Source organism: Calidris pugnax, unplaced genomic scaffold (genome assembly GCF_001431845.1).
Source record: "Calidris pugnax isolate Ruff unplaced genomic scaffold, ASM143184v1 scaffold8, whole genome shotgun sequence".
Classification (NCBI taxonomy): domain Eukaryota; kingdom Metazoa; phylum Chordata; class Aves; order Charadriiformes; family Scolopacidae; genus Calidris; species Calidris pugnax.
The window spans coordinates 12,871,417-12,897,258 of record NW_015090830.1 but is presented as its reverse complement, the minus strand read 5'-3'; the positions used below and the strand labels follow the sequence as shown (position 1 = coordinate 12,897,258).

Below are 25,842 nucleotides of genomic sequence, written 5' to 3'. Positions count from 1 at the left end.
AGCAGTAAAAGTGTTGGTCTTGTGCACTATCAACAAGGTGTGAATGCTGTAATGGCCCCATGACTAGGAGCAGTGGTGGGTACTGGCTAGGAAAGAGTGATAATGGATATTTCTGCCTTTGAGTTTTTCAATTTCAGCCATTCAGCATTATCATGCCTATCTAGAAATAAAAAGTTAAGCTGTATATTAGCTTGTCCAATGTTGGGAAATTTGCACTTCTGCTGTTGCTGATTTACCTTGTTCGTGAAGTTGCAGACTATTTCAAAATCTGCAGAAGTAAAACATTGTCACCTGTGCTGAAAGTACGTGGGTGAATGGAGGGGTAGAACAAGCAAAGATGCTGGTAGGTCCTAGAGTGGAATAAAATGCCAGCAGAGATTTGCAGGGTGATCTGCATTTCTCTTGTTGTCACTCATTCTGCAGGTACATGCTCACACAAATATATATTTATATGTGAGACATGATGAAAAGAAAAAACATGTGGCATGTTGTGCCTTCTGAATGGTGGAGAGCTGGGCAGTCCAGGGCATATCTTCGGCTCTATGATGTATACTGATACAATTTCAAAGTAAGATGGTCAGTGTTTTGCTTCCGAACCTTTGAGCAACACAACTTCTGTAAATTAGCCTTGTAAATGGGTTGACAAAATCAAATTTTGGTTGCTGGGAGTGTTTCCTTTTTCATTCTGCCAAGTTATTGCTGTATGAGCTTTCTTTTTTCACTAATATTAACCCAAAGTACATGCAATTTAATATAAAGTTCACTTTTTTTTGCATATTCATTCCTAAATGCCAAGTGTTCAGTCCCTTATCTGCTTTATAGTAGCAGGCAGCATAACAGCCAGATTACTTGTTTTATCCAGGTGGAGCGCTTTGGGAACTACTGTATTGTTAATGAGGAAAGATTATCTTTAAATGAGCACAACCATTCTTGTATAAATAGAAGCAACGTTTTAGTAGGTACATAAAATTAATAATAAATATCCATTAGGCTTGGAGCAGATTTCTGGCTGATATGTGCCAAGTGCCTAGTCTTTTCTCTTACAAATACTCTTGAAAAATCAGTTTTCAGCAGCATTGTGATAGCTGTAAGGAATGGTAGGTGGTCTGAATTGCTGTACTGGTGGTGGGGATTTCAGGGACGATGGTTTTTTTTTTTTCCTTTCCTGTCATGTTTCAGCTGTATCACTATATCATATTCAGATTCATCATTGTTATTATGGGTAGCTAATGTTTATACTGTCAAGGAAGTTATTTTTTTTAAATGGTTCTTCTCAGTAAAAGGCTTTGAAATATTTCAAAATAGATAAAAGAATTTTTAACAGGTAAATGACAATATCTGGCTCTATTTTTCACTGCTTGGTATGTGTTATTGCTGACTTCAGATCCTGTGATACAGTCTGACAAAAATTACTTTCCAACTCAATAAAAATCAAATTCTAATTTAAACAGTTTCTTACCTGTTGTGACAATGAATTCTGAGGAGAGCCAAAAGTGTTTTATTTTTGTCTTAAATCTTCCACTAATGCTAGTGCAATGCATTGTTATCAGTCTCCAGTGAGAATAAATTAGAAACCACTTTAAGTTATACTTAAATCCTTTTTTTCAAATTAGTACTTTTTTCAACATAACTTGTCTTAAAACCAAGCTGAGATGAGAGCTAGGAATAACATGTCAGAGTGTGATATCGCCTTTTACGTATTTCACTGTAATATTTGGACTATTCCTAATAGTCCTGTGAGCTTTCAAGCAGACCTGATGATATGAGGTCTAAGATGAGTTAAAAACCAAGCAAACTGTGAAACCTGCAAGCTTAGAGTGGAGCCTGAAATTTTTAAGTTGTGGTTTGATTCTGACTTCATTAGTGAGAAATACATTTAGAGCTGAATGTATGGATCTCGTAATTAACAGTTCTATAAAGTCTCTGTTAAAACTAAAGTTACAAAGCATAAACTTAGAATCTACTAGGGCTAAAACACATCCAATAAAAAACCAGTAAATTTTACGGCTTATATAATGAACGGCAAAAATACAATTTCCAGGTAGATTTGACTCTTAAAAACTGCTTTGAATTTGTTCCAAGGATTCTTCTGCTTTTTTTCCTAAGCATTAGTATAAGGTATGTCCTGGTGTGTTTTGTTTTCTTTCTGCTTCCCTTTGCTCTGCCAGTGGGTGGTGAATCTTTCTCTTCTTCCAGAAGATGGAGACACGAAAACAGCATATGGTAGTGCTCACCGCTTGCTCTCTGACGGGCTCCAGCTGTTCATACCTTCAGCAGACAAGAGTAGTTTATGAGACTGTTTCTTACACTTGGGCTTTGTCCTCTATTTTCTTTGCTTTTTATCTGTTATAACTATTGTATGTGCATAATCCCTAGACAATTTATGTCTTTCTGTATATGTGGTGAGAAGACATTTTCCTTTGCTTTGGTGTAATTGCAAGAGATACAATGTTTACTTAAATTTACTTAATGTTGCTGAAATGATTTGCACCTTAGATTTATGTCCTTTTTAAATTCTCTTGATGCTGGCTTCCAACATTCAGCACAAACAAAGGCAGACATGGTCACAAGAACTAATTATAATTGAGCATATTTAATGAGTAAGAGAAGATTGAACTAGACACTTTTCAGTGAAATGGAAGGAACAAAGAAAAGTAACAGCAAGCAGAAACAATCTGTTAGGGGGGGAAAAGAGTAAGCTATAACAGAAAGCAGCGGGGAAAAAAAATAGTATGTTAATTCTAAGAATACCAGCTAAAGTCATCTGTTTGCAGTGCTGATAGGCCACAATAGTAATGTTCTCTGTGGGGGTGTTATAATATAGAACTACTTGCAGGTTAATGTTCTGCTTGTTTTGCTGCACAGCAGCGCTAGTGAAAAATCTCTTTCAGTCTGGAGTGTTTTGGTTTTTTTTGCATTTCCTGCCTCACATCTACCTGTCGCTCTTTATCTGCAATTCATTGTACTTTCAAGAAGTCATAAGCATTAACTGCCTTGTATCCTATTTTCAGGAGCATTCTAGAGAATAAGGGCAGCTGGGGAATCTCTCACACCCGGGTCCCAACAGAATCCAGGCCAGGACATGTTGCGCTTATAGCTGGATTTTATGAAGATGTCAGTGCAGTTGCTAAAGGTATGCCAGTCCTAAAGCTTTGAACACTGTCCTCCAAAATCAAGTGTTTTGGTGATGTGCTGGGCTTCTATAGATGATAAATACCTGCACAGTGGTTTGTCTACCAAGATTATATGGAAAAGAATAATTTTGGATCGATGTCCCACTCTTAATATTGATAGCTGTGGAAATAGCTTACATAAGTTAATACTTTGTAATAAAATTTAGCACCTTGAGTTTAAAAGCAGAACTGTATGGAATGATCTGTTCATGTATCAGAGTTTTTAATTATCATTTGGGATGTAAGATGGCTAAGTAGGTGTCACAAACAAGAAGTGAACTGTAGTATCTTACCTAAGCTGTTGCTAGGTTCAGTCAGAGAATCAGTAGCAAAATAAAGTGGAAAACCCCAACTGTGTTTTGTCCAGAGCTAGCTGTTACTGCCTGCTTGGTGGTTGATAATGTGGAACGAGCCTTCTCATCACTGACTTGGTTCTCTGCCTTCCCCCAGACTTATGGGCCTGAGCACTTGTAAAGTTGTGTATTGGTTTTGGACAAGGGAGGCAAGAGGAATTACTTGGCCTCATCCGTGTTCCTAATGAAAAGGTTCTTCCTTCTGACATCTGCTGCAAATGCAGGATTGGGGGGAATTGCTGTTAACAGCATCTCTGTATTTCTGTCAGCTGCCTTGTCATGGAAACAGAACATCTTGAAGGTTTTATTGTGATGAGGTGGAACGTGATTGCTGGAAATATGATATATGAGTGTATAATTTATTGCCTAAAATGCCAAAAGCTGAGTTGAGACAACAGGGGATTTAGCATTCAGGAGATTTTTAGCTGTTTTGAAGATAAACTAGCTGTGTGTTTTGTCTGTTTGAATCCCTGCATAATGAGATTAGTTTAGGTTTTTCAGCTTACTTCTTAATGAATTGGGAACTAATTGCAAGTAGAGGTTGAAATGGAAGTAAAACAGAGACTCACAAAGTGGAGTTCATGGGAAATAATATAAGGGACACTTTAAAAAAATAAAAACCAAACACAACAACAAACATTTTGCATGGACTATCAATCTTAGCAGTCAATGACATCTTCTGGCAACCCAATTTAAATCCCGATGTTTTTGTTTAACAGGATGGAAGGAGAATCCAGTGGAATTTGACTCTGTTTTCAATGAAAGTAAATATACTTGGAGCTGGGGAAGCCCAGATATTTTGCCAATGTTTGCAAAAGGTAAGGTGAAATGTTATGAATCCTAATGGATAGTTATCAAGTGTTAAAAAAGAGACAGTTAAAATTTGTGGCTTGGAGAAGAAGGTGAATAAAGTCTTTTCAGTTTGTATATTTGTGTATACCTGATTTCTAGGTGGTAAATTCAAGACTGGGTGGAGAAAAAGAAGCAAGCTTTTAAAGAAGATATCCCCATTTTTTATTCATCCATTTAAAATGGGCCTTACCTAATTCTATCAGCATACTAAATGAAACACACCCTTAGTTAAAAGGCTCTAATATTTTTCCTTTGCTTGAGGCTTAAAGCTTCTGTTTGCAAGCCTGCAGCTGGGGTTTTTCTTCCCCTGCATACATCTCCCAGTGAATTGGGTGATAGAACTGCAGTCCTGCTTTTTGAGTGTCTGAGCTGGAGAAGTAGCTTATTGTGGGCTATCCTGCTTCTACACCAGAGCAATAATGCGTAAAGGGAAGAACTTTATGCAAGTAGGAACTGCCCAGTACTATTCCTGCAGCTGAGGTCTTTTCCCCATGGTGTGCAGTGTGTTAAAATCTTGTCAGCCATGTGCAATTGGTCTTTCAGCGTGCAGAGCTTGCTGAGCAGCACTTTGAAGGTTTAAAGTATCTCCAAGTTTAATTTTTTTTTTTTGTTCTTGGAATAATGAGGGCATATACACCCTTTCCATAATCTCAGAGTAAAACAGACTGAAGTAAAAAGGGGACAAGATAGGGGCATGTGCTTCTGTTCTAAGTATTGACACTGACAAATCAGAAGAACGTGATAGGCAGGATAGGAGTGGAATCTAACATTGCTTTAGAAAAAGCGTACATTGTATTTCTCATGATGATTATTGAACTTTGTCTGAACCCCAGTCTCTTCCTCCTCTCCTACTGATATTCCCCACCACCACTGCTTTTCTGTTCTTTGCTTCATCCTCATAAATTTATGGTAAGCTGTAAAAATATCTCCTGATAATTTCCCATGACCTCAGATTACAGCTTGTATTTGGGAATATTATGATGGTGGCTGGGGAGAGGGGAAAGGTAGTACACTGCCCTTGCACAGCTTATTTACATTTTTGGAGATATGTTCTTGGGAAAATATTTGGGGAATTCAAGAATTTCCCAGAGCCCTGTCCTTCTACTAGTTTTGTTTGAGTGAGAAGATAAGCACAGGACTTGGAAGCAGCTTTGATGTTATCTGGAAGGATGTGCAAGGGTAATACCATAGTGTTGCTGTGTCTCTCAATACAGCTTGTTCAAAGTGGCATCAACAACGGAGCTTTCTTTTGCAGGGGGAGGGAAATCCCCCGAAATTGAGAAACAGTGCTGCACTAAACCTGTCTGGGAAGTAGATGCTGTGTGGGAAAATGAATCATAGTTTCTCATGATAGAGAGGCAGATTAACATCTTTCAGTTGAAAAAGGTATTTCCCCTTCTTTGAAATAAAAGTTTTATTTGTAAGACAGAGTTTCCAAAGAGAAAAGTTTATAATACAGAAGGGAATGGAATCAAGTGTGTGTTCTTTAGCTTTACTTTTACAAAATAGCCAAAAAAGAGATAGGGGAGCATAGCTTAATTTCTCTCCCTTTTTCCATGTTGGAAAGTGGTGAAGTCACAGGGCTCCTCTTGCATTTTACCATGCAAAAATGTTCAGAATTTTTTTAACTGTTTCACTACTTTCCTTGAGTTATGCTTAAAGAATATGTAACATCTGCTGGTTTTGGGGAAGGAGAGAAAAATCCTTTGTTTCCTGTCATTGTCTGTGTTCTTCAGGTCCTTATCCTATCATAAAATAAATATTTGAATTAAATAATAGAGAAAGTAAATAAAATGCTCACAGATCTTTTAATATCAAAATTAGGTATGCATCAAATCTAAATGTGTCTAAGTCTCAAAAACTATGTGATTAGAGTTTTAGTCTGAGTGTCTGAAATACCTTTGGAACTAGTGTGCAATCTACTTATATCTTAAGCAGGATTAAAAGATGTTAGTTTCCAATAGTGAAACTTACTTAAGCTACTGTCCTGGTTTCAGCTGGGATAGAGTTAATTTTCTTCCTAGTAGCTGCTGTGTTTTGGATTTAGTATGAGAATAATGTTGATAACACGTATTTGTTTAGCTGTTGCTAGGTAATGCTGCTATTAAGTCAAGGACTTTTTCAGCTTCCCACAGAAGCTGAGAGGGAGCACAGACAGACAACGTGGCCAAAGGAACACTCCATACCATACGTATCATGCTTGATATCTAAATGGGGGTTGTGGGAGGGCAGGAATCCACAATGGCTGCTCGGGACAGACTGGGCAACTGATTCTAGAGTCATGAGAGCAATTTGTGTTGCATCACTTTATATGTTATTTGGCTATTGTTATAATATTTTTTCTTTTTTTTTTATCTCTCTTTACTGTTCTATTAAACTGTCTTTATCTCATATCACAAGTTGATGTTTTTGTCCTTTTTTCCCTCTACTTTTTCTCTCCTCCCTACCCTACTTGTGGGGAGGGGAGCGACTGAACAGCTGCATGGTCCTAGTTTCCAGCTGGGGTCAAACTATGACAGATACCCAAATTCAGTGCATGCATTTTAACCTTATTTTCTATGATATTTTTGGATTATGACCTTGAAATTATCTGAAAATAATGTACGTTGAAAATGCCTGTGTTATTTCCAGAAAGCTCTTCAAAATTTTGAGGTTTTCTTCTAGACTTGCCAGAATTTGAGGTTTGACTTGAACAGTCCAGTCCTGCACTGTTTTGTCATGGGTCTAGGTTGGGGCCTAAATCAGAATATTAAATGCCATACTGGAAAAGGAGCTGAGGCTGTTGCTTCTGTTAATGGAAGTAGATGTTAGTCCTTTGCACCCAGATTGTCACGTGTTCCACAGATTCCCTTTCTGTTTGGAACTCGCAGCAAGCAGGGTCATTGTTTAGCTTGAGTATGGAGAAGAGTGTAATTGAGACCATAGCGACAACCGGGACAAGGCTTTGCCAGGTTTATTCTGGACAGGCAGACCTCTTGGTCTCCTCTTCTAGTTCCTTGTTGCTACAGCACACCAAATAAAATGCAGAACTTCTCACATTGCTCACCTGGCTGTGTGTGACAGCTCTCTGATGCCCACACTCTGTCAGCTCAGTGTCTGACTGTCCTTGTGCCTTTATTATTTTTCCCTCTCTTTTGTGCTTCCAAAATTTGCTAGCAAAAGTATCCGGCTTGGTTGGGGCTCTTACCCATGAAAGACTTGTCAGACACATGATCTGCCCTGCCAGCAGAGTGAGAGCTTTGCTTTATGCAGGATGTAAATCTTAGTACAAGAGGGTAACTTGATCCTTGATCCTAATATTTGAGTATTGATGCTGAGGGTGAGATGATGTGTCAGACAAGTCTGCAATGGGAATAGGTGGTATCTGGTGTGGGAGTTTCTGGCATCTCCAGTTATTTCCTCTAGTGTAATAGCAGCACCAAACCCAGTAAAGCTCTGTGCTCGCTTCTAAAGGGCATCTTCATCCCTGGCTTCCTTCTACTTCTCTATCCCGTCTTTGCTTCCTCATACCCAGACTTACAAAAAATATTGACCATACTGTTGCCTGCCATCTCTCAAACGACAGCAATAAAATGTTATCGTAACATATTGCATAGTAGGCTTTCTTCTTTAAAAAAAAAAAACCAAAAACATTATTTAAGCTCTGCAGGCAGTCTAAAACTTCCGTAGTATGGAGTCATTTTGCAATGCAGGGTTGGGTGGGGTTTTTTATTTGCTGCGGTAGAAATTAGAAATGGGTAAGAAATAGATGTGTTCCTTTGCCCAATCTGCTAACTGCACACTTTTGTTTGGCTTCTTTGGTGTGGTGCCTCTCAAAGACAAGTCTTCTCAGGTTTGCTGTGACACTGAGGAAAAACAGTACAGCACTCTACCCTCTTAGACCATCAGTCATCCTGACAGGGAGGGCCAGGGCTTATTTGTTCTTTTGAAGTAATTTATCCACCAATTGGAACTCCTTAATTCACTTTTTAATGCCTGGGAGTGTTTTCTTCCTTTTCTTTCAGACTGTGAGAACTGCAGCGAGTGTTCTGGGTTATAAGTAGTAGTAAAACCTCCTGGGGGACAGGGGGAAGCTGCACTAGAAAATCTGTGCCAGCTTTTATCTTCATGGCCTGAAATACCTGCATCCCTTGCGTGGGTTTAGACATAATCTTAGTTAAACAGCTCCCTTATACTGGGATATTAGTTCATTCACAAGCCTGGAAGCTTACAAAACTGCATTATATAATTGTGACATCCAGCAAATAGGTTATATTCTCTCTGCCCATCAGCTGATAGAAGAACATTTTCCCTCTGGGAGTTTACATAGTCATGGTAGAAATAGCATCCCCGAGCTGTAGCACCTCGGCCATTCACTGAATTAGTTACCTAATTCCACCTAACCTGGAAGATCTTTCCAGGACTTCAGAAGTTTACTTTCTTCTAGGTCTCCATCTTCTCTCCCCCCCCTCCACTTTCTCTGCTTTGCTGTCTTGACAGTGAGTACAGAATGAAATTGCCTTGTCCAGATGCTGTGTTTTCGCATCAGTGGCCCTCATGTTGTACTTTATGCCTGAACATAGTCCAGTAGTTCTCCCTTTTATATTTTGAATCCATGTTTTAAAGTTACAGACTTTGAGTATTGTCTTTCTGAAGTTGTCCATTCGGCTTTCAATACTGCATTGCCTGCCCGAATTGATGTACAGTAACTAAGGTACATTCCTTGTGTTGCTGCCTTTATATTGAATCATAGAATGTGTTGGGTTGGAAGGGATCTTTGAAGGTCATCTAGTCCAACCCACCTGCAGTAAGCAGGGACATCTCTAACTGGATCAGATTGCTCAGAGCCTCATCAAGCCTGACCTTGAATGTCTCTACCACCACTCTGGGTAACTTGTTCCAGTGTCTTACTGCCCTCATTGTAAAGAACTTCTTAATATCTAATTTAAACATACCCTGCTGTAGTTTAAAATCAATGACCCTCGTCTTACATGCCCTTGCAAATAGTCCTTCCCCAGCTTTCCTATAGGCACCCGTCAGGTATTTAAAGGCTGCTACAAGGTCTCCCCAGAACCTTCTCTTTTCCAGGCTGAACATCTCAAACTCTCTCAGCCTTTCTATGTAGGAGAGGTGCTCCAGCCCTCTGATCATCCTTGTGGCCCTCCTCTGGACCCGCTCCAACAGGTCTATGTCCTTCTTGTGCTGAGGGCTCCAAAGTTGGACACAGTACTCCAGATGGGGTCTCACAAGAGCAGAGTAGAGGGAGAGAATCACCTCCCGCGACCTGCTGGCCATACTTCTTTTGATGCAACACAGGATGCAACTGGCCTTCTGGGCTGTGAGTGCACGTTGTTGGCTGCTCTCTGTCACATCATCGTCCAGTCTGTATTTACAATCAGGATTTCCCGACCCAAGTGCAGGGCCTTGCACTTGGCCTCATTGAATTTCATGAGTTTTGCACAGGCCTAACTCTAGCTTGTCCAGGTCCCTCTGGATGACATTGTGTCCCTTTGGTATGTCGACCACACCACTCAGCTTGGTGTCATCTGCAAATTTGCTGAGCGTTCACTTGATCCCACTGTCTATATTATTGATGAAGATATTAAACAGCACTGGTCCCAGTACAGATTTCTGAGGGACACCACTTGTTACCCCTCTCCATCTGGACATCGAGCCGTTGACCACTACCCTCTGGATGCAACCATCCAGCCAGTTCCTTATTCACCGAACAGTCCACCCATCAAATCCATGTCCCTCTAACTTAGAGAGAAGGATGTTGTGGGGACGGTGTCCAAGGCCTTGCAGAAGTCCCAATAGATTATATCTGTTGCTCTTCCCTTGTCTGCTGATGTAGTCGTTCCATTGTAGAAAGCCACTAGGTTGGTCAGGCATGACTTGTCCTTAGTAAAGCCATGCTGGCTGTCTTGAATCACCTCCCTGTCCTCCATGTACCTTAGCACAGCTTTAGGAGGATCTGTTCCATGATCTTCCCAGGCACAGAGGTGAGGCCGACAGATTGGTAGTTCCTGGGGTACTCCTTTCTACACTTCTTAAAAATGGGATTCCTGATTCTGCTTGAACTTTCTGTGCAGTTCCTTCTTACCTTTTAGGTTGACCAGCAGGTCCTGACTCAGCCTTGCTGTTATCTTCCCTTTCTTGCTTGATTTCTTACACTTGCGGATCAAGAGCTCTTGTGCTCTATGGAAAGTGTCCTTAAAGATCTGCCAGCTCTGTTCTGCTCCTTTGTCCTTGAGGACTGTTTCCCAGGGGGATCCTATTTACTATCTCCTTGAAGAGCTGGAGATTTGCTTTCCTAAAACTCAGGGTCCTGACTACACTCCTTATTTGACACATGTCCTTTAGGACTGTGAACTCCATGAGTGCGGATCTGCCAGCTCTGTTCTGCTCCTTTGTCCTTGAGGACTGTTTCCCAGGGGGATCCTATTTACTATCTCCTTGAAGAGCTGGAGATTTGCTTTCCTAAAACTCAGGGTCCTGACTACACTCCTTATTTGACACATGTCCTTTAGGACTGTGAACTCCATGAGTGCGTGATCACTGCAGCCCAGGCTGCCTCTAATCTTGACATGAGCTCACTTGCGTTGGTGACTATCAGGTACAGTGTCACATCCCCTCAGAGAGGGCTGTCTATTTCTTGTCTCAGGAAGCAATTGTCGAGGCACTCCAGGAACCTCCTGGATTGTCTAGAGCTCACCATGTTACTTTTCCAGCAGAATGTGTGATATATGATGCTTTCCTGTGTAAAAGACCTCATTGACAGGGCATTGTCTTGTATGATTCAGTTTAAGAACCACAAACTAAGTACATGTTCTTAAAAAAACCAAACAAAATCAAAACCAACCCAAACCACATGTGTTCAAATAAGACTTAACGTGTAGCTTTCTCTGTTAGAAGTTTTGCAGTTAAATTACTTGTTTCAAAACTAAATTCTGCTTAATTTGCTTTAACAGGGATGGTTCTACTCCTATATGCTTTTTCCATACTTTATTAACTCACCTGAGCGTACTGAATAACGTTGATCCTCATTCCTCTGAGGTGCTGATAAGCTAATAAGTTAAAATGATATCCAGGCTTCAAAAAAAAAAACCCGCAAACATAAATGATGAGAAAGTTTCAAATAATGCATTAATACTTGTGTATTTTTAACTATGAGAAAAGGAGGAAAATTTTTCTCTGTCTCTTATTCCATCTATATTGTTTTTACAGGTGCCACTGGAGATCATGTTTATACATTTTGTTACACAGCAGAAAGTGAAGACTTTGGAGCACAAGATGCAGCAAAGCTTGATACGTGGGTTTTTGATCACGTTAAGGTGAGCAGAGAATCTTTTTGTGCCACCTGTGTATAAAAAGCACAGCTGGATGTTAGCTTTGTCATAGAACATGTTAACTTTATCATAGAACTAGAAAGTAAGAAATTTTTGAAAGACCTATCACTTGGGGTCATAAGTATAATTTACTTAAATTGATTATCGTGACTAGTGTAGTGGAAGATTAGAGGAAGTATTTTTGTCATTCACTGCTAATAAAAAACCTAACATTAATAAAAGTAGGCTTTAAAAACATACTTGGCTTTTCTTTGTCTTAAATTTGTGTATAATCTGAAGCTCATTTTAGAGGACTACAGAATGTGATTAGTTAAGGATTTTATACCAAGTATTATGACACGGCAGAAATGGTAAGCCTTCATGATAAGAAAGAAATGGACAATATTATTGACTTAATTTTAGTCGGGCTAGTACCCATGGTAATTATACAATGTGGCTTGTTCTGATGCGCGTAGCTGACTTCTGGTTATCTACTGTGGTTCATGCTCTGCTGTGGCTGTCACAAGTCATGGCAAGTTAGGGGGGGTGGCGGGGGCAGTTTAGCCCTGAAGCAGTATAACTTGTTCACGTGGTGCTCTGCTCAGCTGACTTGGGTCAGTGCTCGTTCATGGCTGTTGTTTTCTGTGATGCTGTCACTGTAAGTATAAATAGTCCAAGGCACATAGTTTCTGATTATTCATTAATTGCTCTATTCATGTTATTCTGTGCTGCCTCACTTGTCCTGGATTAGGAAATGCTGATAGTGGGTATTTATGTATAAATATCTATATCAGTGTGGAGCAATTAGGTGAGTTACTTCCTGGATCTCATAAGAATGTTGATGGATGTAATAAAACTTTTTCCACGAGATCTTTGGGCTGTATACATTAACATTAGCCAACCAGCATAACTGAAATCAAACTAAAAATCAAAACAAATAAGCCAACAAATAAATAAACCAAATCAGTAACTTCATTAGGAGGCCAAGGGTTAGTCTGCTTTAAGCAGTGATGTAGGGTGGAAAAATTCATTATAGTTTGCTAATTTTCAAACTAAGTGATTTCCTGAGTTTGTAAGTGAAAAGATGGGTTTTTTTGAGCTGTCGTCCTCTCCCTGAACTTGCACTTGTGCCAGGTTGTGTGTTGTAATGCGTATGAATAATACAAATCAAATTAGACTGTCAATTGCACTCAGCTGTTGTCTTAAAGTTGCACCCTGCTGTCATTGGAGCTGCACAGGTATGTGAGTGTGGTACTACCTTTCTTTTGCTTCAAAATGCCTAATGGCATTTCTTCTTTCAAACTATAATGATACGCTTGATATATATGCCATTAATCATGACTTTTTCCTTGGAACCAGCACCATTATTTTAAAGACTTATTTTGCCTACCTAAATTTCATACTGTGAATGGATAGGACTTGATTGACTGGTGTAAAACACTCACTCCATTAATCATCTTTTCAATTGCGCATCAGTGATTGCTTCAGAGGCATGAAACTTGAGGCTGACTGAAACTGAGGTCACTCTGCTATGATAACTCGAACAACTCTCAGCTGTGCTGGTGGGATTATACATATATAAGTACCAATTGCAATTTGCTGAAAATCTAAATTCTCCTTTGCCTACTCTTTTTCTTTCTTCCTTTGACTTTTATCTCAAATACTTAACAACGTATTATTTAACTCTATGTTGGGCAAAATGTTCCCTGGATTTCTGACTAGAAAGTAAAGGTACTAAGGTGTACTCCATCTCCACTGTGGAGTCAGTAGGCCCCAAGCATCATGAGGGTTGCTTGTGATTTCCTCTGCCCCAAGAAAGATGGGGATAAAACAGAGAATGGCTGACTAATGTTTGGGCTACTACTGCTGGCACCCTGTAATTGCTACTTTGGTTAAAAAGCGCTCAACTAACGATAACTCAGTTCATCAGGAGATGTGAACCTCTATCTTGTTTCTATTTATACGGATCAGAAGCAGATTGCTTAAATCATGAGTGGGGGAGAAAAATGCGTGATACCTGATAGTTCCTCTCATGTCTGCTCATGGTACAAGGTAATCCTAGCTCTTTATTGGAACAGAGAAAATTGAATATAGACTAAACTGGATGGGGTTTTTATCTGCAGCTGTGTTAAGACTCAATAATTTTAATGTGTGGTAATAGCTTGGGAGTGGCTTGGAGATTCAGATGGGTATGGAGTTAATTGACTGTGGGTTTTTCTCTGATTTTTTTTTAAGAAGCCTTCAAAATAATTAAGGGACTGAGTGTAATTTAGTGTGTTGTGGCTCAATGATTCTTAGTTGCATAACCTTTACATAGATCGTAGTTTGACTCTGTGCTAAAGAAAAGTTAGGGAGCAAAATACTGGGAGTCTAGGTTAACTAGCAGGCCAAAAAAATGGTCTTTTTAGAATCATAGAATTCTCTAGGTTGGAAGGGACCTTTCAGATTGAGTCCAACCATCAACCTTACAGTGACAAAACCACCACTAAACCATGTCTCTAAGCACCTCATCTACCATGTCCTCTTCTGCGCTTCCACGTCTTTCACAGAAGAGGAGGAGACAGGAGAGACCCACCCCTCATCTTCTCATCTTAAAGTGAAATTTGGGAAAGCACCCTGGGAAAGGCTGTCCATGTGTGTAGGGGCTGGGGAGGGGTCAGGCAGAATACCTTCAGGACCCCAGGTAAGATCTTAGATCTATGATGTGTCTTCCCTTTATTGTTAGCAATGAGGTCCATATATGCAAAAAAGGACATCTTCTGTAGCTCATGGTTGGTGCTGGCCCCTTCTCTTCCCCACATTTGGCTGCTGCTTCACAACAGTCTGCCTTTGTGAGATCTAAAGTGAGGGGCACTTTGTGAGTCCTGGCAAGATCTCAGTTCCATTAAATGTTTAATGCATTTCTGATTTTTTTAAAGTATTTTGTGAAAAACAATTTTATAAGATTGAACACTTTTTTTTTTAGGGTAAAAGACTCAGAACAGTCTTGGAAATGAGTCCCAGTAGTGGTCTAACCACAGTTTATTGTGACCACAGGGTAGGATATGCTCAAGGTATTCAGTAGATGTCTTCTGACTTAAATGGGCATGTAGGTGCATATGACAAACATTTTTTTTTTCTTCTTCTTTCTCATTCTGAACACAGTACTTCATTCTTCCTTTGCCCCTTTCTGCTGGAAGAAAGCCAGACCAAGCCTTCAGACTGTCCCTTCTGTGCAGGGTGAGGGCCAGAGTCCAGAACTGAATGATGTTAAGCTTTGAAGCTCTAGAGACAGTGCCATGACCCGATGTTGATTTGTGCCAGTGGATTTCAATACAGATAGCTCTGCTCTAATTAGCAGTATAATGGTTGAATGATTTATTTTAAATATGTGTAGAAGTCTTGTACTTGAGCATGCTCAACTGATATAAGCCTGGCATATACATGTTTATCCTGCCTTTGTACATTTATTTTACATCTAAAAACTGGCATAACTATGTAAACTCTCTCATCAGCACAAATCAGTGTGCACAGCTTTAGTCAACCAATTTAATTAAGTTGTCCTAGATTTATGGATGAAGGAGCTCTGTGAAAGGAGAGAGTTTGGTCTCTTTCTCCCTGTATGTCCATGCAGTCAGCAACATTTTATCAGCTCTATTAAAGGATCATGTTTCCATGGAGGGCTCTGGGGGAACAAACAGTCCACAAGAACTTGTTAAATATCTATGGAATCCGTATTTTGTTCAGACATCAGTAAATCCCGTATTTGCTAGACCTTCTAGGTAGTCTTTTTTTTCTTCTCTGTTTTCTCCCATCCAAGGAGGGAGATGATACTAAAAGATTTCACATAGTTGTAACCAAACTTCTCCTGTAATATTTTAATTAGTATTACTTTATAATTTACAGTTTACTGTGAATGTTTTAATGGGAAACATTTCTGATCCTACTAAATTGTGTATCAGTTGTAGCAAGTGTATTATTTGTTGTTAGTTGCCAGGATGAAAAAGAAGGTTGGAAGAAAGCTGCCAACTCCCTGTATGGACAAGGTCCAGTTAGAGCAAGCTGCTTGGGCCTTGCCCAGTTAAGTTTTGAGCATCTTCAACAACCTCTTGAGCACTTGTTCCAGTATGTGGCTACAGTTATGGTGTTGTGGGTTTTTTTAAAATAAATTTTAAAAGACTCTTACTGGAATTTCTCACATTTCAAATTATGACTTTCCCCTTGTTCCATCATCACCAAGGCCCTTTGAGCAGTCTTGCTCAGTCTTCTGACAGCAATGAGGTCTCTCCTTAGCTGCCTTTTCTTGGGACTTGAGAAGCTTATCTCAAGTTGAGATAAGTTATTTGAGACTTATCTCAGCCTCTGTTGTTTACTCCCATCCCTGAGACTTCTTGGTGGCATATGGCTTAAGTATACTAGGGAGGTAATGTTACTGAATAGAGAACAAACAAACAAAAAAATGAGACAGAAACAGTACATATATATATATATATAATGAACGTGTAATGTTGGCTTGGGAACTAGTGTTGAGTGGTGGTAGGTGTCAAGTTTTGTGAATACTGAGTACCAAAAAGAGGAGGCCTTTAGCAGGCTACAAGGAGATACAAGGATAGTGCTGGGCAAACAGCTCAGCAATCTCCAGAGCAAGGTGAAGTGTTTTTTGCCTCCACTGTTTGATGTTCTGCTTACCAACTTACCACCTTTATCAGCCTAAGATAACTGTTTGTGGTGAACTTCCTATTAGTTATTTATTTTTCAGTAAATCATTCAGTTCCATGGGATAAAGTTTGCTATTTGCTCTGGGGAAAGATGCCATGTTTTAGGTCACACCCATCTTTCCGCTTGTCATCTCATTCTCAATTAGCCAGAGATTGAGCAAGCTCTTCTGGCTGCTGCTGCTCTGGGTTATGAGGTGGCTGGGGCTGGGGGAGTGGGGTGGTTTTGGTATGTCATGGGGACTCCTCTGGTGGGAGATAAGAAGCTCAGACCTTGCTTTCCACACAATGGATTCTTTGGCTTAATCAGTCCATGATAAAAAAAAAAAAAAAAAAAAAAAAAAAAAAAAAAAAAAATACCTGCCTTCTAATATTGATCTACATTTTTAATTTTGGGAGTTTCCTGTTTGTCTGTTTTGATATGTTGTTTCCTTTTATTTAATTTAAATAACAAAACAGGATTATATTGTATCCTGCAAATTACTGGTGTGATCTGGAAGGCTTTTTCAGTCTGTGGTCAAATATGTGCAGGTAGACCCTTGTGAGAAATGCAAATGTCCATAAAAATAATTATATTGTCACTGAATGTGATTTGATTTTGTTCTTGTATCATTATTTAAAATATCTCTGGACTTCGGTCATGATTTTTGTTTGGACAGGAGCTGAAGTTGACAGTGTGCAAATATGAGTCCGTGTGACTTGTGTATATTTGGTGGGTGAGGGAGGGAATGATGGAATTGTGTACTATCATGGTTTCCTGACATGGCTTACTATGATACTCTTGCTGCCAGTTTGGTCTTCCTTCGGGTACAGTAACTTTTATTTACACAAGGTTTGAGCTTTATTTTTTAGGAGCTCCACTGCTATCACAAGTGTGTAGTGCACTGCTCTGTTCTTTGGTAGCAGAAATGGTTCACTGGCTCTATCAGCGTTTTCCCTGGTCTCTTGTGTGAAATTTGAAGACACTTTCCTGTGCATTAGTTTACTGAAAAGGGTCTCGGGATGCATTTTGAACTAAAACCCTACCCAACTTTGTTTCCTTGGGCAGTGCTGTTACTAAGAAGCTCATGTTGGAATAGCTGTCTGCCTGCATCTTGCATTGCTGTACTATGGCTGGTCTAACACAGAATAGCCATGTCAAGACTCATTCAATCTGAGGGGAAAATCCCCCCGGCATCTGCCTCGGGGATGCTTAAGTAGAACATGTGCAAGGCAGATGTATGTTCTGTAGTTCATGTATTTGCAAAGCATGTCTTTTTAAATTGTTTCAGTTTGGTTTCTGCAAATGAATTGTAGCTGGGTATCTCAGTCCTGCAGTACCTGCTTCCAAAACAAGAGTATTTGAAACCTTTGCTTCTAGTTTGGACTCGATAAATCAATGGAAGTATAAAGCCATAAGTGGATCTTGGGAATGGTGCATAGTTATGATTACATAGCAGGCAAAGAAGGGATGATACCAGTTATCTGGTATTTCTACCTGAAGCAACTCAACACTTAAAAAAAACAAAACAAAAAAATCCCACAAAAAAAAACCCTCAACTTGAGGAGTGTTGCCTGTCTTAGGCTGAAATTTTGGACTGACTATATTAAGTAACTATATTACTCCAAGAAGTAAATTGGGAAGTAATTAATTATTCCCTTTCGTAACTCTAATAACTATTAGTATTTTGACATGAAAGCAACTGTGTTTTATTTTTAATACTCTGCCTTTCATCTTTTTCCATTATACTCTGATTAATATCTTAATGGTTTATTCCATACAGAGCTTCTTTAATTATTCCAGAAGTAATCAAACCTTGTTCTCTGCACTGCATGAAGACAAAGTGGTTCTGTTCCTTCACTTGCTTGGCATAGACACAAATGGACACGCTCATCGGCCAAACTCAAGGTAATTGAGATACTAACCATATCTTTCTTATTAGTGTAAAATGCATACGTGAACTTTTTTTAACTATTTATCAAGCCTGAAACAAGACTTGAAGTCTTGAGAGTTTCTACACTAGGTCACGTATGTCACCATGATTACCTCTGTTCTGAAATTTCTGTGGTTTTTTGGTTTTAAGGTCTCCTCTGTAGAAGTGACGGATTTTTGCCATATACCGTGTGCCTGGTTATACTCCTTTACTCAAGTCTGATTTTTAGCAGGTTGTCTTATAGTCAGTACGTGATCTAGGGGACATCTAGGAAATTTTAGTTTTACATATAAAATAGAAACAGTTCTCTGACTGCCCATGGCTGAAATGGTATGATTCGATTTATAGACAACAGTAAGTTTAGGAATAATGGCTTTAGCTTTTCTTAGGACACTGGAATGAAAAGAGTTTAGATTAACAGTACTAATCACCAATTCAACTTGAAGTGTGCTATTTGAGAACTTTCTTTTCATTTCCTGACATGCTTTGAATGTAGGTTATTATGTCTTTTGATCCTTGCATACTTTCAAAATCCTTGCTCTGATTTCCTACATCATTCCTAAGTTCATACTTGCTCAAAATGTTATTTTTGTTATGATTTTTTGATATAGAGTTTTAAAACTGACTTAAGCAACAGCAATAAATAGAAAATTAGTTGGCTGAAAGGTAACTGTGGTCACTTTTTCTAAAAATACACAAATTTTAGGTTTATCCTCTATTCCACAAAACTGTGGAATCTGTGCTGATCTGTGAATCATCTCAAAACAGTCCTTCCATGGTGAGATCTTTCTTTGTTATTTAGTTAATGGCTTAAAGTATTTTTGAATAATGTTTGAAACTTAAAATTTAAGGTGTTTGAGTTTTCCAGAATTCCTTAGTTCTGGCATTCTCCTTAACTTGCCTGATAGCTGTGGGTGACTAAATTATAGTCTTCAATCAAGAACGGGTTGGATTTGAAATATAAATAAACATCCACTTGGGACTGCAGTTTCAGGAACCTTCAAACTGTGCTGTGACCATTTAGTATCTCATGTAAGACTTGGAGGAAAAGAGATTTTATGTCTAGGATGCCTTTTGCTACCTTGAGGTTCTGTAGAGGGTAAAGCTATCTATGATCAAAGGACCGGGCATTATTACCATGGATAACTTGCTTTATACCAAGTGTGAGAGCCACCTGGAATTTAATAACATCTTTTTCTTATTTTTCTAGGGAATACAAGGAGAATATTAAAAAAGTTGACGAGGGTATAAAAGAAACTGTTTCGATGATCGAAAATTTCTATGGAAATGATGGGAAAACTGCATTTATTTTAACTTCTGACCATGGAATGACAGATTGGGGTGAGTCTTTTTAAATATTGAGTCAGCTGAGTTTTTTGGATGAGTATTTAGAGTACAATTAGAGCTCTGTCACATTAGAAGATTTGGAGCCCTTGCTTTGATTTGATATCGCAAGTGTTGCTTGTGTATGAAACCCATGCAAATTAGGAAGGGGTTAACTGGCTGCAGGGGCCCTCATCAACCCTATGACAGCTGAGTTGCATATCTGGACATTAAAAAATAAATTATTAGGGTAAAGTTTAACTCCCTTGTAGCTGGTGGGGGGAGAAAAAGACCTGAAAAACATCTGTCAGCCTCCCGGCAGAAAACTAGCCTGAGCTGGGGGAGGTTGTATTATTTGGTTGCCAACTGCAAAGCTGTTGCAGTCTGTGTGGGACAGATATAGTTATCATTTTGCTCTTGAAGCACCTGGGAAAAGTGTCAAACCTGTCTGGGAGCTGGTGCAAAACTTTTTTTGGGTGATCTTTTTGCTTGTGTTGTCCTGTTAGGCACAGCAGAAAGGATGAGTCTTCTGTGTGATCTTTCTAGAGGAACCTGGGGTGGAAGTGTAGGTGGAGCAGCTGAGAGTGCAGGAAGGAGAGTGAGGCAGATGGCCAGCCAGGCTGGTACCCATAGAGGGCACTTGTGAAGGGCATGACCACATTGGCCAAATGACTTGAGGCAACTTTGGTGTAACTAGATAAAAGGCAGATGAGAAGAGTTTACGGCAGTGAACTCATTTAGACAAATATATTTTTCTCCTCTTTTCTTTTTTCAAGAATTTTAAGAACACTCTGGTCCTTTTGTGCAGCTAGTGACAGTGATGTCTCACTTCTGACGCTCTGTGTGTTTGTAACTCCTAACTGTGATACTTTTAAACCCCTTCAGGCAAAATTCAGCATCTTATTCTGTGTGTGAAATCCTAAACTTTTCAAAAGGAAGGGATGCAGACCTTTTCTGTCATCTGAGATGATAAAAATATTCATAGATGTATTAGAAATCAGCCTAATTAGCATCTGCTCATTTGCAAAATTGTCCATTTTGAATATTATATATTGTTGAGCTGACTGTCTCTTGCAATAAAGTTTTAGTTCTGGCATTATTATTTTCTGTCCGTTTCAAGTAATCATCAAGCAATCACCTACTCAAAGCAGGATCATCTTTGGGATCAAACACGGTTACTTGGGCTTTATCCAGCAGGGCTTTTAAAACCTCCATGGATGGAACCTATGCAAGCCCTTTGGGCAGCCTGTTGCCTGCTGCTTGCCTGCCCTCATGTAGCGAAAAAGGTTTTATTTACCTGCAATCTGAGCCTCCTTTGTTCCAGCTCCTGCCTGTTCTCTCTGATCCTCCCACCGTGTACCACAGTGAGAACCTGGCTCCGTCCTCTCTCAAACCCCCTCGCAGTGGGATACAGGCAGGATGCTCTGTCACGTCCTTCCCAAAGCTCCAGGCTGAACAAGTCCCAGTCCTTCAGCCTCTCCTCACAAGCCAAGTGCTCCTCTGACCAATTTGGGGGGCCCTCATTGAGCTCATTCCAGATGCTTCTTGTCTGTACTGGAGGGGCCCAAAACTGGGTCCAATGTCTAGAGGTTGTCTCCCGGGTACTGAGTAGAGGAGGATAATCCCTTTCCTGGACCATGCCCCTGTTAACACAGCCTGGGATGAAGCTGGCATTCATCACTGCCAGAGTGTGCTGCTGGCCTGTTCTCATTATGTACTGGATCCTTTGAAGGGGGAATTAAAGTTGATAGGAGTAGCTCTTCAGGCTTTAAGAACCACTGGTCTCGTGTAGTTTTTTGTCACCTCTTTCTGTCTGAAGAAAAAGCTTGATCTTCTGCCAGAAGTGCTAATAACTTTAAAGTTGTCTTTAGAGAGTCCGAGAGCAAAGCCAGAGATGATGCTTGGGCCCATAGCCAGAGGTCTGAAGGCTAGTTCAGTGGTTTTTTATTTGAGCTTCTAGTATCAGCAGCTGCTGCAGTCTTGCAGTGGTTATTTGCAGAATGGGATCTGCACCAGTTTTAAAACAAATTAAAAATGAAAAGGGCTGGGGAGACCTATTAAGGAAGAGAACATGTTCTGAACTTGACATGATCAAAGAAACTGTGGTGGTTGGAAAAGAGCGATAAAATCACTTGCTTTCTCAGTGATTTTGCTTTAAGGTGAGCTCAGGTGGAACTGCTGACTACCAACACAGGTGTCCCACAACTACCCTCACCTTGGCCACTTGTTCCTGCTACCACCCTGGCATAAGTACTACTATGTGGTGTGCTGGACCACAGAACAGAAAACTAAACAAAAGCACCCTTTCCTTCCTTTTTCCCTGAAGATGTGTATTTGGAGGATGCTGAGGGGTGGAACAGAGAACTGACCCAGCTGAAAATCAAGTTCTTTTGTATCCCCCTCTTATAATTCAGAGCAGGCTGAAACCTGGCTCTTATAACAGAGGGAGGGTGGATACAGCTGCCTCTCTCACTGTATCTGCCTTAAAGTATTCACAGAGGCATTGTCTCAGTAAAATGCTGATGGAGCTGGTGGCTTGGCTAAAATGAAAACTCACCAAAAAACTCACTTTCCTCTTGCAATAGAAAGAAATAACTGATGCCTGGAGGATGGAGGAAGCGCTCTCTCCATCTGCTCTTTTCCGAAGCACTGCAAAGAAGAGCAGTTATTGCTGCTTTTGAGCCCCGAGAGTGTCTTTCAAGGGATTTCTGAACATTGGAAATCTTATTCCCAGACCTGTGTGTCCTTAAGCTTAGGGCTGTTTAAAGAAAGAAAAGCTGGCTCTTCAGCTCTACCATAGTGATTGTTGTACAGCCTCAATGCTATTCCCAATTTCATACCCAATTCTGTTTTTTTTTGTTTAAAAAAAAAAAAAAAGGCTGTCCTTAAAACAATGTGTTATTCTCTGTCTTTTGTAATTATTATTATATGTATATACACACTCAGAGGGAAGAGTGTGTGTTTATGCAAATCCAAGGAAAATGTATAATCTTGTAGACCATGCAGTGACCGGCATAGCGTTTGTATAATAATGTCATTCCCTTTGAGATTAGGTTCTCTCACTGCTGTGGTACCTCAACCACTGAGTTCAATGACTCTCAAGCTTGTGTGGCTTTTGCTTCAGTGCAGCTGCTGTTGAGATGTCACAGTTTTAAATCTTCCTCCTTTGGGCAGCTGATACGTTAATCTGGAGGGAATTCATTTCCCTGGGGAAGGAAGTCATGTTTTATCAATTTTTAAGGAGTCTTCTACCAGGCTTTGAAACCTCATATCTGAACTTGTATCACTGGGGACAGAATGACAGTTGCAATACATAGTCTCCTGGTTCTGAAATGGAAGTCCAATCCTTATTTGCGGACCAGAGATCAGTCCTATATTACTTTTTGGGCACGTGCCTCATTTTATTCAAATCAACCATCCCTGGTTTCCATGGCATGCTCAGGATAGGCATATGTATGTGTTTTGAGCAGGTAATTCCTCTACATCTTGAGGGTTTCAAATATTTTGGCTTTATTTTCTGTATGTTAACAGTTTGAGTTTTCTAATATACAAAGTTATATCTTCATAGGCTTGACTGACTTGGTACTGATTTCCCAACTTGTGACTTGAATTTAGCCTTTATTGTTAGTGGCATAAAAATAAGCTATGAAGCTGGAATAGGTTGTCTGTCACAGAATTTTAGTATGTATACTGTAACAAGAACTTATTATGTGTATGCATATGTGTGTATATATATGGGGTTTGTTTGGTTTTCTTAAATCTTAAAATTTACACCTTTTTTTTTTTGTCTGGTGTGTCTTAGGATCCCATGGAGCTGGTCATCCCTCAGAAACTTTAACACCACTGATTGTTTGGGGTGCTGGGGTGAATTATCCACAGAAAGTCACATCCCAGTTCTTTGAAGACAATTTTTTGAAAGGTAGGTAAAATATAAAATTTAAGTGCAAGATTTTGGTGGAAAGGGAGGTGTTTAACCATTGCACCTGTTGATCTTCACTGATTTCTGTTCTAAGAAATATGACTTGCTGTGTGTGGTGTGGAAAGAAGAGGTGACAGGACATGCCTGTGGAGGAACTGGGTAGATAATACCAGAGTTGGTTTTCTTTTCTAATCATGGAATTGAAGGCTTTCTCTCCTTGGGTACAGGAGGCTATTCACACTCCTAAAACTTAGTCCCAGAGGAGGCTTAATTCTTAGGAAAACTCCCAGAGGTTAAAAGCTAGTTGTACAGAAACAGGATAAGTTGACATGGTCTAAGACTCTTCTCTAGCTTCACAGTACAGCCCTGGGACTTTCTAAGCGCTGCCTTGTCTCACTTGCATGCTTGTGGCTGTTGCAGAAATGTAAACAGTCTTTCTCAATGAAAAACTCTGACTCTTTACTGCTCTTTCCCCCCTTTGTAATCTATTTAAGAAGAGTAAACTTTTAAAAAAATAATTCATTTTTAATATTTCAAATATATAATGTAATAAATGCGGGCTTACTGAAATATCAATGGATTTCTAGAACCACGTGTGATTAAACTGTGCAAGCTCTTCCTCTGTCATGTGCTTCATTCTTACAGCCTGCTCTGTTTCTTAAGGTGCCTTGAATCTCTCAGGTTGTTATTCGCAATCAATGAGGTAATGACTTTCTATTTTATTGGATTGTTTATCAAGCTGCATTAGAGAGGAGAAAACGGGCAAAAATGACTTCAGCCCTGAGGTTTTAACCCCGCTCTGCTCTTGACAGGATATTTGGGAAAAGATTAAACATAGAGCACTACTTGGATATAGAGCATGCTAACATTTCACTCTTTGTGATTAACTGCTGCTGTAAATCTGTGACATCTCTGATAAAACTGAAAATGAGTTGTAGAATAAAAAATAGAAAACAGTAAAACCAACCTGATTTTCGTGTCTGTGATGGCTGATCTGCTAGACTTCTGAAGACACTTGCTGTCTCTAAGGGTTGATCTGTAATAGTTGATTTTTACAGCTGTCAGTTTCCTTGATTCTCAGCAGCTTGAGTACTGCTGAGTGTTTGACTTCAAGTAATGATGAAAATGGTGTGAGAGCGTTTCAGAAAAGATGAGCATTGAGCTGACTTCCAGGTACACAATAGGAAAAGGTTTTTGGCTGTCATCTGTTAGGACATGTATATTTTCTTAAAGGAGGGAATGTGTCTGCACCCTTCTATGCCTGCTTCATATTTTCTGTCTGATGATTTAAAAACAAAACAAACAAACAAAAAACAAACCAATAGCCAGACAAAAAAAACTAACACCCCAAAGCAAACATCAGAAACTCCTCCCTTCATTCTGGTCTTGCTCTGCAGCTGTCGAGCATGTTGTTGCTTTGTTTGGACACTATTTTTACAGATACTTAATTGCCAGGGATAATCTCTATTGGAGATTTGAGTCTCTTTGAGTATTTGGGGAGTTTGAATTTTTGAGTAGTTAGTATCTCTTTAAACAGGAGTAGCTATTCTCTTGATAGTAGTACATTATAGCTTCTAGGAGAGTCTGTAGCTTAAAACTAAAGAAAAAATTGTTGTTGAAATGGAACTTGGCACTTTTGCAGGTCAATAGAGTTCAGCTACTCCATTAAGTTCCAGTCCCAGGTATTTTCACAAAGCTGACATATGAAAGGAAAGATGCTTAAAAGAGGTCTCTTAAAGTTCTTTGAATTTGCCTTTCTTGCTCCATACAAATGCAGCTGAGACTGTGCAGAAGAGGAGACTGTTTTCAAGGCTGCCGTGTTGCTGATGTATACCAGTGTTTGACTTAACATTTGCCATCGCGTGCACCAGTGCTGAAGTTCTTGTGTCTATTGACAAACCTTCCTAATTTCTGAGTTAAGAGCTCGCGGAAGAGCAGAATATTTCTAATGCTGACAAACTTCTTATGCTCTGTTCAGTGCAAGAAGGCTGTAGGCAGCTCAGTGAATTCTCTCTCTTCTCATCATTGCCATCTCAGAGGCAGGACGTAGTCTGTCCAATTTGTCATAGAAAGATTAATGTGTTCCTTGGATGGCTGGAAGGGCACGGTGTCTGCTCTGGGATGACAGCCTTCTCCTCATCAGTCCCTTCACCTGTGTTCTGCCTTCCCTCAGGCCTGGACATGCAGTCATCTTGGAAAGATTTGTGATGGCAGCCCTGTAGCCTGTGGGCGATGTGTGGTATTACCCTTTTGGCCGTTAGCTTGACCCTTCTTCAGAAGGAAAGAGCGTGCAGAGACGCTCTCTGGC

General features: G+C 39.8%; 1 protein-coding gene across 3 annotated transcripts in view; it reads left to right on the top strand.

The window, feature by feature from the left end:
• PIGN (phosphatidylinositol glycan anchor biosynthesis class N) overlaps nt 1-25,842 on the top strand; it is a 110,075-nt gene that overhangs the window by 17,291 nt on the left and 66,942 nt on the right. For all 3 annotated transcript variants that reach the window (XM_014940729.1, XM_014940730.1, XM_014940731.1), the window contains exons 3-8: nt 3,012-3,133; nt 4,246-4,344; nt 11,585-11,691; nt 18,143-18,267; nt 19,503-19,633; nt 23,418-23,534. In XM_014940729.1, the coding sequence (XP_014796215.1) occupies nt 3,012-3,133; nt 4,246-4,344; nt 11,585-11,691; nt 18,143-18,267; nt 19,503-19,633; nt 23,418-23,534 (701 nt within the window). The remainder of the gene's footprint in view (nt 1-3,011; nt 3,134-4,245; nt 4,345-11,584; nt 11,692-18,142; nt 18,268-19,502; nt 19,634-23,417; nt 23,535-25,842) is intronic.